A 14,179-nucleotide genomic window follows, 5' to 3' on the forward strand; every position below is an offset into this window, starting at 1 on the left:
TAGTACAAGGAGGTGGAGGTCTGGTAGAGAGCACAAGCTGCTGGCAGGCTGCCTAACCAGAGGTTGGATTTCCTTATCAGAAAAATGGCAGAGTGAGCCCTCTGTGCAAGGGCTGTTGGGAGGATGTGAGGCTCCTGGCTCAGTGCCTGGCCTTGAATAGGGCCTTGTCATTTACAGCTGTTATGAACAGCTATACATGCTTTAACATTGAATTTTTGAAATTGTGTCTTAGGAAGGAGAAGACGAAGAGGGAAAAGAGGATGGGAAGGAAGAGGGCAAAGAGGATGCAGAGAAAGGTGAGTCTTCTGAGTGGCCTGGGTTCTGGGGTGGCTCTTCCAGGTGCTCGTGGTGGGAGGGGTCCAGCCAAGGGCAGGGTTTTGGCAGAAACGTGTCCAGCTTGGATCCTCCCTTGTGTGGCTGGGTATGTGCTGGTAGGGAGTAACCTCCTTCTTCACCCCCTTCCCACTCTGCCCCTAATCTTCCCAGACCGAGGCTATGGGTGGCGATGGTCCCTGCCTAGTACACTGGTTTTGCCTTCAGGTGGGGGCAGCAAGCAAAAGTGTGGGGGAACCCCAGGCACACCCCCTGCCCTCAGGCCCTTAGTAACATGCAGTTCTGAGTCCTTAATGGTTGGTGTCCAAGCCGGGACCCTTGGTGCAGTTTTTACGGCTCTGGTTTGCGTGTCCTTTCCCTTAGCGCCTCCACAGCCCCTCTTGGGAGTCCCTGTCCCCCTGTTCAAGTGATGAGCGCCAGCAGGTACCTAACCATAAATCCAGCCTCAGCCTACTGTTGCCGTGGTGCCCAGTGTGAGGTGGGCAGGGCCATGCAAGCTTTGGGGCCTTTACCACTTGGAGGCTGCTCTTAGGCCCCAGCTGAGGCCTTCCTGCATCCTGCCACCTGGGCCCTCTGAACTTGTGCCAGTGTCCCCACTGAGACAGCCTCTCTTTACCTTCCAGCCTCCCTGTGGCCCACTCTGCAGAGTATAGATGTCCTGGAGAGTGGTGGGGTCAGCACGTGTCCTCCCCTCTTCAGGGCCTAGGCCAAAATCACTCCCCACCCATTCCAGGGTACCCAGCCCTGCTCACAGCCAGAGGCCTTGCTCGACAGCTGCTTTCAGAATGGACCCTCTGGAGTAGATGGTGGATGATCCAGCCAGAGGCCACAAACTGGTAACTGTGCTCCTCTGTTCCCACAGGGGCCCTGAGCACCCAGGATGAGAGTGGCCAGACTAAGCGCAAGTTGCAGGCAGGCAAAAAGAACCAGGACAAGCAGAAAAAGCGGCAGCGAGACCGCATGGTGGAAAGGTAACCAGCTTCCCTCCACCCCTTTGCCTCTGCCTCGCTCTGGGGCTGCCTCCAGGAGAGCAGGGCCATAGCTCTGCTGCCTCACCGCCCTCTGGCCTCCCTTGGGAGCTGCCACCTGCTCGGCCGTGCATGGACCCTGCTTTCCGCCAGGCCCAGCTCCCAAGGCCTGATTCGTCCCTTGCCCCTCTGCGGCCGCCTGGCGACCGCTAGCGACTTTGGCCTGAGATCTGACACTGCTCACCACCGTTGCCCAGAAGCTCCAGCACTAGGTCACTCAGCGCACGAGCCCCGAGGTGCACTGGGGGCCTGATGCCCCTGCGGGAGGGGGCCAGCTCATCAGAGACTCAAGGTCCAAGGCGCCTGTGCCACCCCAGCTAGCTGCCAAGAGGCCATCACCGTGCTCAGGAGAGATGGCAGCACCTGTGGGCTGTGGCAGCCTCGGGCCTGCCCTCTGCCCTGCCCGCCGGCCCTGTCAGGCCGGGCCTGTCTGCGGCTGAGCCCTTCACGCCCCTTGGTCGGGTCTGTCTGCCCTCAGGGCTCCCGCACTGGCGCTTGCCTCCTCCTCCTCCGCCTCAGACTCTTGCTCTTGCTGGACCTTCCTCAGCCTCGCCGGCGCCTGGCCCCTGGGCTCTCCAGACAAAGCTGACCCCGTGGCCCAGATAAGGACGTCCGGCAGAGGTAGGGACCTGCCCCAAGGCCTCGGTGGCAGCTGGCCTCCTCCGCCCCTTGCCACGGCGGCCTGCTCCAGCCCAGGCCCCAGACCCCGGGCTTCTGCTGTGGACACGAGGCCCAGACAGAGCACCTCGCTCAGGTGACTCCAGGCTGCCCTCTGGCAGGCCGGGCGGGCGCCCTCCTTCCAGCTCAGACTGGTCTCTTCTCAGAAGAGGAAGATGAGGCAGCAGGTGCCCAGGCCTGCTTGCCTCCCATCCCTCCCGACACCACCCCCAAGCATTCTGAGCAAAGGATGGGCTGGGCCTTTCAGTCCCTCAGACCCCAGAAGGAAGATGCAGCACCTTTTCGGGCCCTGCCTCGGGACTGCGTACTCCACTCTGCACCTCAGGGCCACCTGGCTCACGCCAGGGCATCCTCCTTCCGGTCCCCAGCTGGGCCAAGTACACAAGCTCCTGCCCAGCCTTGGTAGAGATGCCCTCCGGCAACCTTCCAGCGACTCCTTGCCTGTTGCAGCAGCTGCTGCCTCAGGCTTCAGCCTCCTGCCTACGGGAAGGAAGAGCTCCTCCCCTGTCCCCTACGTTGCAGTAACTGCAGCCTGCAGACGTTCTGTCCCTCTCTACACCCAACCCCACTGGTCCTAGCCTGTCCCCCTGCTGGGACCGTACTTCACAGGCCCATGAGCAAGGCCTGTTTCAGGGCTCGCAGCTGGGTTGGGTGAGGCAGCAGCACTGTTCCCTGGGACCCTCTTGATCTCAGTCCCTCATTTCCTTCCTGTGGCAGGATCCAGTTTGTGTGTTCTCTCTGCAAATACCGGACCTTTTACGAGGATGAGATGGCCAGCCACCTCGACAGCAAGTTTCACAAGGAACACTTTAAGTACGTAGGCACCAAGCTTCCGAAGCAGACAGCTGACTTTCTGCAGGTGAGCCTTGGAGTGGTACAGCTGCTTTTACCCTCAGGACATAGAGCAGCCCACACAAACCTTAATATCTCCTTGGGATCTCCGGCAGGACTACGTTGCCAACAAGACCAAGAAGACAGAGGAGCTCCGAAAAACCGTGGAGGACCTTGATGGTCTGATCCAGCAGATCTACAGAGACCAAGATCTGACCCAAGGTGAGGAGGTTCCATCCCAGTCCTATCAGGCAGGGCCTCAGCCTTCCCTCCTCTGGTTCTCAGAGTGGGGTCACAACACCCCTCTGTTCCCCCAGGGAGGGTCACTGAGAACAGCCTCAGGCCCACGTGGAAGTGGCAGGGTGAGGTGAGGAGCTGGTCTGCTGTTTTCCCCCAACTCCTGGGTCTTTCTTAGGTGCCTGGGACCAGTGGCAACTCCCCTCCTTCTCCCCTCTACAGAAATTGCCATGGAACATTTTGTGAAGAAGGTAGAGGCAGCCCACTGTGCAGCCTGTGACCTCTTCATTCCCATGCAGTTTGGGATCATTCAGAAGCACCTCAAGACCATGGATCACAACCGGAACCGCAGGGTGAGTGGCTACCAGTGCCCTCCCACCAGCCTGTGGGTTGACTGGGTGAGGCCACTGGGGAGGTCCTGGGGTTATAGCCCCTGCTTGCCTATGAGAAACTGCAGGGACTGCAGGGCGCAGGAAGATGTAGACATTTCCAGCCCAGTTCAGTCAGCGAAGCTACAGAGAGAGGGGTGGGAAATGGGGACTCTGCCTGGCAGGTGGTGGCATCAGAGCTAGACCTTAAGAAGTAAGGTCTGTGGGATATGGGGACCTCCATGTGCATATGGGTCAATGGCCACATAGGTTCAGAAACCAAACAGGGAGAAGTGTATGGTGCAAGTGTTGTTGGAGGAAGTATTGGACACAAGGTTCACAAGGGCTGGGCTGAGGGGCCTGATCTTGCTCCTGTAGGCAGCAAAGCTTTTAAGTGGGGGACCAGTAGGATTAGAGTCGGTGTTGGACTAGAGACTTTGGGCACCTGTTGTGGGAGGGAGGTTGGGGATCAAGGAAGGGCTGCTGCAGTATCAAGCCAGAGGTATGCCTCCACCTTGGAGATGAAGACAGGCAGGATAGAAGAGGTGTTAAGGAAGTGAACAGGAGGTTGGCATGAGGGAGTGACCAGAAGTCTGGGATGTGGCAGATTTCTGCCTTAGCTGGTGGACAGTGTTGCTGCTATGATGGGGAGGGCGGTATATGGTACAGGGAAAGGAGCGAGTTTGGCAAGAAATTGAAAAAATTCTGTCTTGCATTCCAGTGTATTCCCAGTGCCTATCACAGAAGCCAGAGTAGGTGGGGTTTTTTTGTTGTTGAATGGGTGACATCCTAGGTTAGAGGTGTCTGTTAGAGATCAAGTGAGGGTGGTGGGGCTTTGCAGTAGGGAAAGAGCTGAGAGGCTCAGGACCCGGTCTGGGCTAGAAAGAGAGTCTTGGGTGCCATCACCTGGAGGAGGCTGATGGGATTTATGAGCAGATAATAGCAGCAAAATGGTATAAGAAATAGCATTTCTCAACCTTTTTCCATGCCCATCAGATTCATCGCTGGTCTTTCTCAGTGCAGTGATTCTCAACAGTGGGATGGGTTTAGAGATCTGGCTTGGGTGGTTGAGGAGATTTGGGATTGGCATATGCAATTGAGAGATATGGAAAGATAAGGAAAATGTCCCTTGGCTTTGGCAGCAGAGAAGCTGTAGGGATCTTGCCAAGGTGAGATTCTTGGTTTGGGAGCTGATAAAAGGGGTATACCAAAAGAGAACAGAGAGCAGATTGTAGAGGCTGGACAGTGCATGGTATTAAAACTTGGAAAATCTGGATGAAATGAATGATAGCTAGCAAAAAATAAACTCAAAAGTGATTCTAAAGCAAGTTGAAAAAAAAAGAACAGCTGTAACAACCAGCAACTGTAGAGGGGATTGGAAGGGTGATAAAAGTTACTTTGAAGACACCAGGAGTAGTTTATAGAGATAGTTTCAATATAAACACTATATTTTTTAAAATTCCAGACTTAGAAGTGAATAAAAAGCTTCTAATTATTATTATTATTTTGGTGACAGCTTTATTGATATACAATTCACATACCATATGGTTCATCCATGTAAGGTGTACAAGTCAGTAGTTTTTAATAATATTCACAGTTATGCAGCTATCAGCACAGTCAATTATAGAACCTTTTCATCACCTCAAAAAGAAACCCATACCCTTTAGCTATCACTCCAACCCCCATGCTCCGCCAGCCTTAGGCAACCACTGATCTACTGTCTGTCTCCATGTATTTGCTTATTATGAACATTTCATAAAAATGCAATCACATAGTATGTGGTCTTCTGTGATCGGCTTCTTCAATTTAGCGTATGTTCAATGTTCTTCCATATTGTAGAATGTGTCAGAACTTCATTCCTTTGTATGGCCTAAAAATATTCTCTTGTATGGACACATACCTCATTTGGTTTATTCATTCTTTAGAATTTGGATTGTTTCTACCTCTTGGCTATTATGGATAATTCTGTTATGATGCAAGTTTTTGTGTGGACATGTATTATCATTTCTTTTAGACAAGAGTGGAATATCTGGGTCAAATAGTAACATTTTAACTTCCTGAGGAACTGCCAGATTGTTTTCCAAAGTGGCTGTACCATTTTATATCCCCATCAGCAATATATGAGAGCTCTGATTTATTATATCTCACCAACACTAGTTATTATCTGACTTTTTGATTCCAGCCATTCTAGTGGGTGTGCAGTGGTATCTGTTGTATTTTTCATTCGCATTTCCCTGATAACTGACTAATGATGTTGAGCATCTTTTCAGTGGCTTGTTGGCCATCTGTCTACATTCTTAGAGGTGAAGAAATGTCTGTTCAGATACTTTATTTTTTAATTGTGTGGTCTTTTTGAGTTGAGGGTTCTTTATGTATTCTAGATACAAGTACCTTATCAGGCATATGATTTGCGAATATTTTCTCCCATTCTGTGGGTTGTTTTTTTTCACCTTTTTAATGTGTCTTTGCAGCACAAAGTTTAATTTTTTTTTTTTTTGCATTATGCGGGCCTCTCACTGTTGTGGCCTCTCCCGTTGCGGAGCACAGGCTCCGGACGTGCAGGCTCAGCGGCCATGGCTCACGGGCCCAGCCGCTCTGCAGCATGTGGGATCCTCCCGGACCGGGGCATGAACCCGTGTCCCCTGCATCGGCAGGTGGACTCTCAACCACTGCGCCACCAGGGAAGCCCCAAAAGTTTAATTTTGATGAAATCCAGTTTATCTATTTTTTTTCTTTTGTTCCTGTGCTTGGGGTATCATATCTAAGAATCCATTGTCAAATAAAAGGTCACAAAGATTTACCCCTATCTTTTCTTTTTTTAAAATATTTATTTATTTATTTTTGGCTGCGTCGGGTCTTCATTGCTGCTCGCAGGCTTTCTTCAGTTGCAGCGAGCGGGGTCTACTCTTGGTTGCGGTGCACAGGCTTCTCATTGCGGTGGCTTCTCTTGTTGCAGAGCACGGGCTCTAGGCACACAGGCTTCAGTAGTTGTGGTGCACAGGCTTGTAGTTGTGGCTCACGGGCTCTAGAGCCCAGGCTTAGTAGTTGTGGCGCACGGGCTTAGTTGCTCTGCGACATGTGGGATCTTCCCAGACCAGGGCTCAAACCTGTGTCCCCTGCATTGGCAGGCGGATTCTTAACCTGCCCCACCAGGGAAGCTCCCCTATGTTTTCTTTCTCTTTTTTTTTTTTTCTTTTTTTGCGATACGCGGGGGGCCTCTCACTGCTGTGGCCTCTCCTGTTGCGGAGCACAGGCTCCGGACGCACAGGCTCAGTAGCCATGGCTCATGGGCCCAGCCGCTCCGCGGCATGTGGGATCTTCCCAGACCGGGACACGAACCCGCGTCCCCTGCATCGGCAGGCGGACCCCCAACCACTGCGCCACCAGGGGAGCCCCCCTATGTTTTCTTACAATAAGAATTTTACAGTTTCGGCTCCTATAATTTTGGATCTTTGATGCATTTTAGTTAATTTTTGTATATGGTATAAGGTAAGGTTCAACTTCATTCTATTCCATGTGATTTTCCAGTTGTCCCAGCACCATTTGTAGAAGAAACTACTTTTTCCCTGTGACTGTTTTTTCTCATTTTCACTATGGCACCCTTGTCAAAAAGCAGTTGACCATAGCTACATGGATTTATTTCTGGACTCTTTATTCTTTTGTTCTCTATATTCTTATGCCATTACCACACTTTAGCTTCATAGTAAGATTAAGAATCGGAAAGTGTGACTCCTCTAACTTTTGTTCCTTTTTTTTCAAGATTGTGCCTTTGAGCTTCCAAGAATTTTAGGACCAGCATGTCAGTTTCTACAAAGAAGCCAGCTGTTATTCTGATAGGACTATATTCAATTTCTGTATCAATTTGAAGCGTGTTGCCATCTCAGCAGTATTAAGTCTTCCAGTCTGTAAATATGGGGTGCCTTTGCATTTATTTAGATCTTCTTTAATTTCTTTCAACAGTGTTTTATAGTTTCCAGTGTATAAGTTTTGCACTTTTGGGGCTCTTAATTTATTCCTAAGTATTTTATTCTTTTGATACTATTATAAATGGAATTGTGTTCTTTAATTCCATTTCTGGGTTGTTCTTTGTATGTGTATCAAAATACAATTGATATTTGTATGTTGATATTTTATCCCGTAACTTCACTGAAGTTGTTTATTAATTCTGATAGTTTAGTGGATTCCTTAGCATTTTCTGTATATAAGATCAGTTATCTGCAAATAGAGATAGTTTAACTACTTCCTTTCCAATCTGGATGCCGTTTAATTTTTTTTCTTCTTCTTTAATTGCCCTGGCTAGAACATCCAACACAGTTTTGAAGAGAAGTATCTTCTTGTTCCTGATCTTGGTAGGGGAGGAAGCATCGGTCTTTGACCATTAAGTACGATGTTAGCTGTGGATTTTTCATAGGTGCCCTTTTTCTGGTTGCTGAATTCCCTTCTATTCGTATCTTGTTGAGTGTTTTTATTCTGGAAGGATATTGGATTTTGTCAAATGCTTTTTCTGCATTTATTGAGATGCTCATGTGGCTTTTGTTTTTTATTCTATTCGTATGGTATATTACATTAACTTGGGTTGTTAAGCCACGCTTGGTGTTCCTGGGAAAAATCCTACTTGGTCATGGTGTATAATTTTTTTATATGTTGTTGGATTGGCTTTGCTGATGTTTTGTTGAGAATTTTTGCATCTGTATTCATAAGAGATAATTCATCTGTGTTTTTTTGTGATGTCTTTGGTTTTGGTATCAAAGTAATACTGGCCTCAAAAAATGAGTTGGGAAGTTTTCCCTCCTTTTGTTTGGAAGTATGTGAAGAATTGGTATTAAATTGGTAGAATTTGCCTCTGAAGCCATCTGGACCTGGGCTTTTCTTTGTGGGTAGCTGCTTTTTTTTCATTGCTAATTCTATTTCTTTACTTGTTATTGGTCTATTTAGATTTTCTGTTTCTTCTTTCTTTGGCTGCACCATGCATCTTTCAGGACCTTACTTCCCGGGCCAGGGATTGAACCTGGGCTCCAGCAGTGAAGGTGCCAAGTGGTCCTAACCACTGGAACACCAGGGAACTCCTTCTATTTCTTCTTGAGTCAGTTTCAGTAGTTTGTGTCTTTCTAGAAATATGTCTGTTTCATCTATTATCCAATTTATTAGCATACATTTATTTCTAGTGTTCCATTATAATCCTTTTTATTTCTGTAATGTCAGTAGTCCCCTTCTTTCTTTTTCTTTTTTTTTTTTTTTTTTTTTTTTTTTGCGGTTCGCTGGCCTCTCACTGCTGTGGCCTCTCCCGCCGCGGAGCACAGGCTCCGGACGCGCAGGCCCAGCGGCCACGGCTCACGGGCCCAGCCACTCCGCGGCATGTGGGATCCTCCCGGACCGGGGCACGAACCCACGTCCCCTGCATCGGCAGACGGACCCCCAACCACTGCGCCACCAGGGAAGCCCCCCCTTCTTTCATTTTTGACTGGTAATTTGAGTCTTGTTTTTTTCTTGGTCAGTCTTGTTAAGGTTTGTTAATTTTGTTGATCTTTAAAAAGAATAAACTTATGGCTTCATTGATTTTTTTTTCCTCTTGTGTTATTCTGTCCTCTGCTTCATTAATTTCTACTCCAATATTCTGCTTGCTTAGGTTTTTTTCTTTTTCTTTTTTTTTTTTTTTTTGCGGTTCGCGGGCCTCTCACTGCTGTGGCCTCTCCCGTTGCGGAGCACAGGCTCCGGATGCACAGGCTCAGCGGCCATGGCTCACGGGCCCAGCCACTCCGTGGCATGTGGAATCTTCCTGGACCGGGGCACGAACCCGTGTCCCCTGCATCGGCAGGCGGACTTTCAACCACTGCGCCACCAGGGAAGCCCGGTTTTTTTCTATTTTAATGTAGGCATTTACAGCTATAATTTTTCCTCTGAGTACTGCTTTCACTGTATCCCATAACTTTTGGCATGTCACGTCCTCATTTTCACTCATCTCAGGTTATTTTCTAATTTCCCTCTGATTTCTTTTTCTTAGACCCACTAGTTATTCAGCAGTGTGTCATTTAATTTTCACATATTTCTGAATTTCCCAAATTCCTTTCTGTTACTGATTTCTAATTTTATTCAGTGTGGTCAGAGAATATACATTCTATTATTTCAGTCCTTTTAATTTACTGAAGTTTGTTCTATGGCCTAGTGTATGGCCTATGCTGTGCCTTGTGCATTTGAAAACAATGGATTTTCTGCTCTTGCTGTGTGGAGTGTTCTATAGATACCTGTTATGCTTGTTTGGTTTTATAGTGTTGTTCAAGCCTTTTATTTCCTTGTTGGTCTTCTGCCAAGTTGTTCTATGCATTATTGACAGTGGGATATCAGCTATTGTTGAATTGTCTGTTTCTCCCTTTATTTCTGTCGGGTTTTGTCTTATGTATTTTGGTGCTCTGTTGTTAGGTGCATCTATACTTAGAATTGTTATATCCTCCTGATGGAGTGACCCTTTATCCTTATAAAATGTCCCTTTCTGTCTTAGTAACATTTTTTGTTTTAACACTCTATTTTGTCTGCTATTAGTATAGCCAGTTCATTTTTCTTATGGTTGATGATTGTGTATCTTTTCCCATCCTTTTCATTTCTATTTATTGAATCTATTGGATCTAAAGTGTATCTCCTATGAATAGCATATAATTTGATCTTGTTTTTCTATCCAGTTTGACAGTCTCTGTCTTTTGACTGGATTGTTTAATTCATTCACATTTACCATTATTGTTGATATTATTAGATTTACATCATTCTTCTATTCACGCTTTACTGCTTTCTTTGTATTAAGTATTTCTTTAGTATAACATTTAATTTTAATGGTTTTTTTGCACTGCATTTTGGGGAATTATTTTCCTAGTGGTTTCTCTAGGCCTTACCTTGTACATATTAACTTTTTAAGTTTTCCTTTAGATACAATAACTTAATTTCAGTGAGATTAAGTTACCCCTATGTACCTCTCTACATAGGAGGTTTTTGTTATGTAAAGTAGTACCTCTGTATGTGGTACAAACCCAATAATGTAATACAATGTAATTATTACTTTATATAATTTGTCTTTTAAGGAAGCTGACAGAAGAAAGGAGAGCAGTTACATATTTCTAGTTTTTGTTATATTGGCCTTCTTATTGCTCATTACTGGTTCTCTTCATTTGAATTCTTCCTGTGGATTGAAGTTACCATCTACAGTCGTTTCCTTATTAGCCCAATACAATTTTACTCCCCCAACCTTCTTTGTGCCATTATTGGCAAATATATTACATTTCTGTGTTACAGGCCAAACAATACAATTATTTATATGTATTTACAACTATATATATTTTTAATATTTAAATATATGTATGGTTTTATACAGCCCCTTTTTAAACCAGTTGAGAAGACAGGAAAACATACTGCATTTGTAGTGTTTTTTGTAATTACATAATTACCTTTACTGTTCTTTCATGTGGATTTGCATTATTGTCTGGGATCACTTCCTTTCTGCTTGAAGAACCTCCTTTGGTATTTCTTATAAGGTCTGCTAGTATGTGGTATGTGGTTGTTGTAGCAAAAATCTGAAAACATTGTAAGTGTGCTTCAGTTGGGAGACATTCTGGTGTGTCCATCTGCGCACCTAAAGGGAGGAGGATAATGTATTGGCGAGTGAGAATAGTATCCTAATTGTGCATCTTTTTTTTTTTCCGTTCATAAAACTTTTTTTCCACTTAACATGAACTTAATACACGTGTTCTTAACAATTATGCTTGAATTGTTCATGAAAATCTCGTAAGACATTAAAAAAGCCATCATCTCAAGTTCCATGTTAACTATTTTTACAGCATGTTAGTCAAACATCAAAAAAAATCACAAAAGCAAAAAAAAAACTTAAGAAAAAATTAAATATATGGGTTTTTTTTGTTTTACTGCTGTGCTTGATATACATGAAGTAGTGGATATCAAGCAATTCATTTTTTAAAAAATTTTTATTTATTTATTTTTGGCTGTGTTGGGTCTTCGTTGCTGCACGCGGGCTTTCTCTAGTTGCGGCGAGCAGGGGCTGCTCTTCGTTGCCATGTGTGGGCTTCTCATTGCAGTGGCTTCTTTTGTTGTAGAGCACAGGCTCTGGGCTCATGGGCTTTGGTAGTTGTGGCTCAGGGGCTCTAGAGCACAGGCTCAGTAGTTGGGGCGCATGGGCTTAGTTGCTCCGCGGCATGTGGGATCTTCCTGGACCAGGGCTCAAACCCGTGTCCCCTGCATTGGCAGGTGTATTCTTAACCACTGCACCACCAGGGAAGCCCAAGCAATTCATTTTTACTGCATCTTGTACATTCGTTCTTAAGTTGCCTAAAACATTTAAATGCAAATATAATGAGTGTAGCAAAAATAATGAAAGCAAACAGCAGGTAACTTTATAAATAATGGAATGTGAACCGTTTTTGCTCTTATCCAGAGTAAATTGGGTCACAGCTAAAGGAACGCTTCTGTAGCTGTAGTCAGCGGTGTGCACATTGAGACTGGGTGTTCTGCAGATAACACATAGTTTAACGTTTAATATCCATGGGATATCTGTTTCTACTACAGCCTTGTAAGTGTGCCAAACCTTAAAGTACCCACAACTACACCTGCGACTGGAACCAGTTATCCCTTTTATTCCCCACAAGGACAAACCAATATGTAGGCAGTTTTCTTTTGTGTATCTTTAACTTGTTTCATTTTCAGCATGCATGAGGGCTATTAATATCTTCCCCAAGTAGTAGAGAAAAATATGTAAGGAAAAGAAGATGAAGGTGGGGAAAGGGAGTAGAAACAGAAAGTGAGATGATTTTCTGAAATGTGATAATAGAGTGGCTAGGGTAGAGTAGAGGTCCTGGAGATCAGCTTCCCCACCCCTCCAAAAATAGCTTTACCTGTTTTTCCTGTTCATGGCTTTATACTTGCATTACCATTACTTGCATTAATGATGGAAGTAAGAGTTGCCTTCATTCTCACCACTGAGAAAATCATGTAGCATTTTGGTATAAATCCTCCCAGAGGGAAAGGCTCTGGAATGCTGTGCACACTGTCCCTGAGCCCTACTTTAAGGACCGCATGGTGTTCTTTTGAATGTTTGATTTACTTAACCACTTCTCCACTGAAGAACATTAAGGTGCTTTCCAATTTTTCACTACTGCAATCAATGTGCATGCATGTTTCCAATTTTAAACTTAGGCTAGACTCTGGGAAGGAATTACTGAGAAATTTTTACTTCTGATATATTCCATCAAACTGATTTCCAGAAAATAAACAGTTGAGCCTCTCACCAACAGAGTATAAGTGTCTCTTTTCAACCTTTACATTTGGGGGTATAATTCTTCCTCCTGGGAATCCTATGGATTAAAAGGATGTATATCATTAAAATACACCGTTTGACATTCGTATTCCTGCTTTTATATCCTCCCTGTTTATCCTAAAGAGTTCCATGCATTTTAGGGCATTTGCCCCCTTGTTAGGTGTTGCACATTTGGTTTTTAGTAGGTTTTTTTATTTGTTTGCTGCTTATAATTTTTAAGTAAGCAAATCAGATTTCTGCAGTACAGCTGTAAACACATATGTCTGTAATCAGTTACATACAGTAAGTATGGTATGGAAAGATGGAGCATTTGAGCAAAGATCAAATCGGGTCGTGGCTCCATGCTTGTAGAGTGGACCCACGCTTGTACCCAAGGGTGTGCTTACAGAACTACGCAGTCTGGTAGTAGTCATTGGCGGTGCTGGGCCCCGAGGTGGAGGTGGAGAGGTGTGCGGGTGTGAGTGGTCTCTGCCCGATCCGGCGGGGTGGGGTGGGGAGTTTTGGATACCTGGGGCAGCCTCTGCAGCCCTGCCTGCCTTGCCCGTAGCTCATGATGGAGCAGTCTAAGAAGTCCTCGCTCATGGTGGCTCGCAGCATCCTCAACAACAAGCTAATCAGCAAGAAGCTGGAGCGCTATCTGAAGGTGAGCTGCACGCCCCTGGCATGCTGGCCCCGGCCCCGGCCCCAGCCCCTGGTCCTGGTCCCGGCCCCAGCCCCGCGGGTCCTCCCTTTCTTCAGTATGGCGCCCCTCTCCGCAGGGCGAGAACCCTTTCACCGACAGCCCGGAGGAGGAGAAGGAACAGGAGGAGGCCGAGGGCGGTGCCCTGGATGAGGGGGCGCTGGTCGAAGCGGCAGGGGTCGCGGAGGGTGCAGAGGGCGCGCCGGCGCAGCCCCCAGTGCCCCCGGAGCCGGCCCCTGGGGCCGCGTCCCCGCCCCCACCGCCGCCCCCCGAGGAAGACGAAGAGGCGGCCGTGCCCCTACTGGGCGGTGCGCTGGAGCGCCAGATCCGAGGCATCCCGGGCCTGGACGTGGAGGCTGATGACGACGACGAGGAGGGCGGGGGGGGCGCTCCATGACCCGGGCCCGGGGCGGGCGGGGCCCGCGTGGCCGAGGCTGCAAGCCGAGTCTAATAAAGTTCTTCCCATCTTACCTCTTCCTCTTTTGTCTATGTGCGGCGCGGTCCCCGTGGGCGGGTGTCGGCACCTAGCCGCTGGGCTGTGTGTGCCTGCGGGTGGGGCCCGGGAGGGGTGGGTTGCGCCTGCGCACTGGCGGGGAGGAGAAGGGATACGCCTGCGAGCAGCAAGGCACCGCGGTCCACCAAAACTCCCAGGGTGCTGTGAACACCGATCCACAACAACCGGAAGGCCAGCTGGGGTGGTAAGGGCGGTCCCGCT

General features: G+C 47.2%; 1 protein-coding gene across 2 annotated transcripts in view; it reads left to right on the forward strand.

The window, feature by feature from the left end:
- The window catches only part of AKAP8L (A-kinase anchoring protein 8 like), a 30,109-nt gene extending 16,184 nt beyond the window's left edge, over positions 1-13,925 (forward strand). For both annotated transcript variants that reach the window (XM_060008143.1, XM_060008144.1), the window contains 7 exons: positions 233-296; positions 1,196-1,304; positions 2,757-2,898; positions 2,987-3,092; positions 3,330-3,460; positions 13,333-13,428; positions 13,544-13,925. In XM_060008143.1, the coding sequence (XP_059864126.1) occupies positions 233-296; positions 1,196-1,304; positions 2,757-2,898; positions 2,987-3,092; positions 3,330-3,460; positions 13,333-13,428; positions 13,544-13,861 (966 nt within the window). In that variant the 3' untranslated portion in view covers positions 13,862-13,925. The remainder of the gene's footprint in view (positions 1-232; positions 297-1,195; positions 1,305-2,756; positions 2,899-2,986; positions 3,093-3,329; positions 3,461-13,332; positions 13,429-13,543) is intronic.
- Positions 13,926-14,179: the final 254 nt, after the last annotated feature.

The sequence above is a fragment of the Delphinus delphis genome, chromosome 3 (genome assembly GCF_949987515.2).
Source record: "Delphinus delphis chromosome 3, mDelDel1.2, whole genome shotgun sequence".
Taxonomy (NCBI): domain Eukaryota; kingdom Metazoa; phylum Chordata; class Mammalia; order Artiodactyla; family Delphinidae; genus Delphinus; species Delphinus delphis.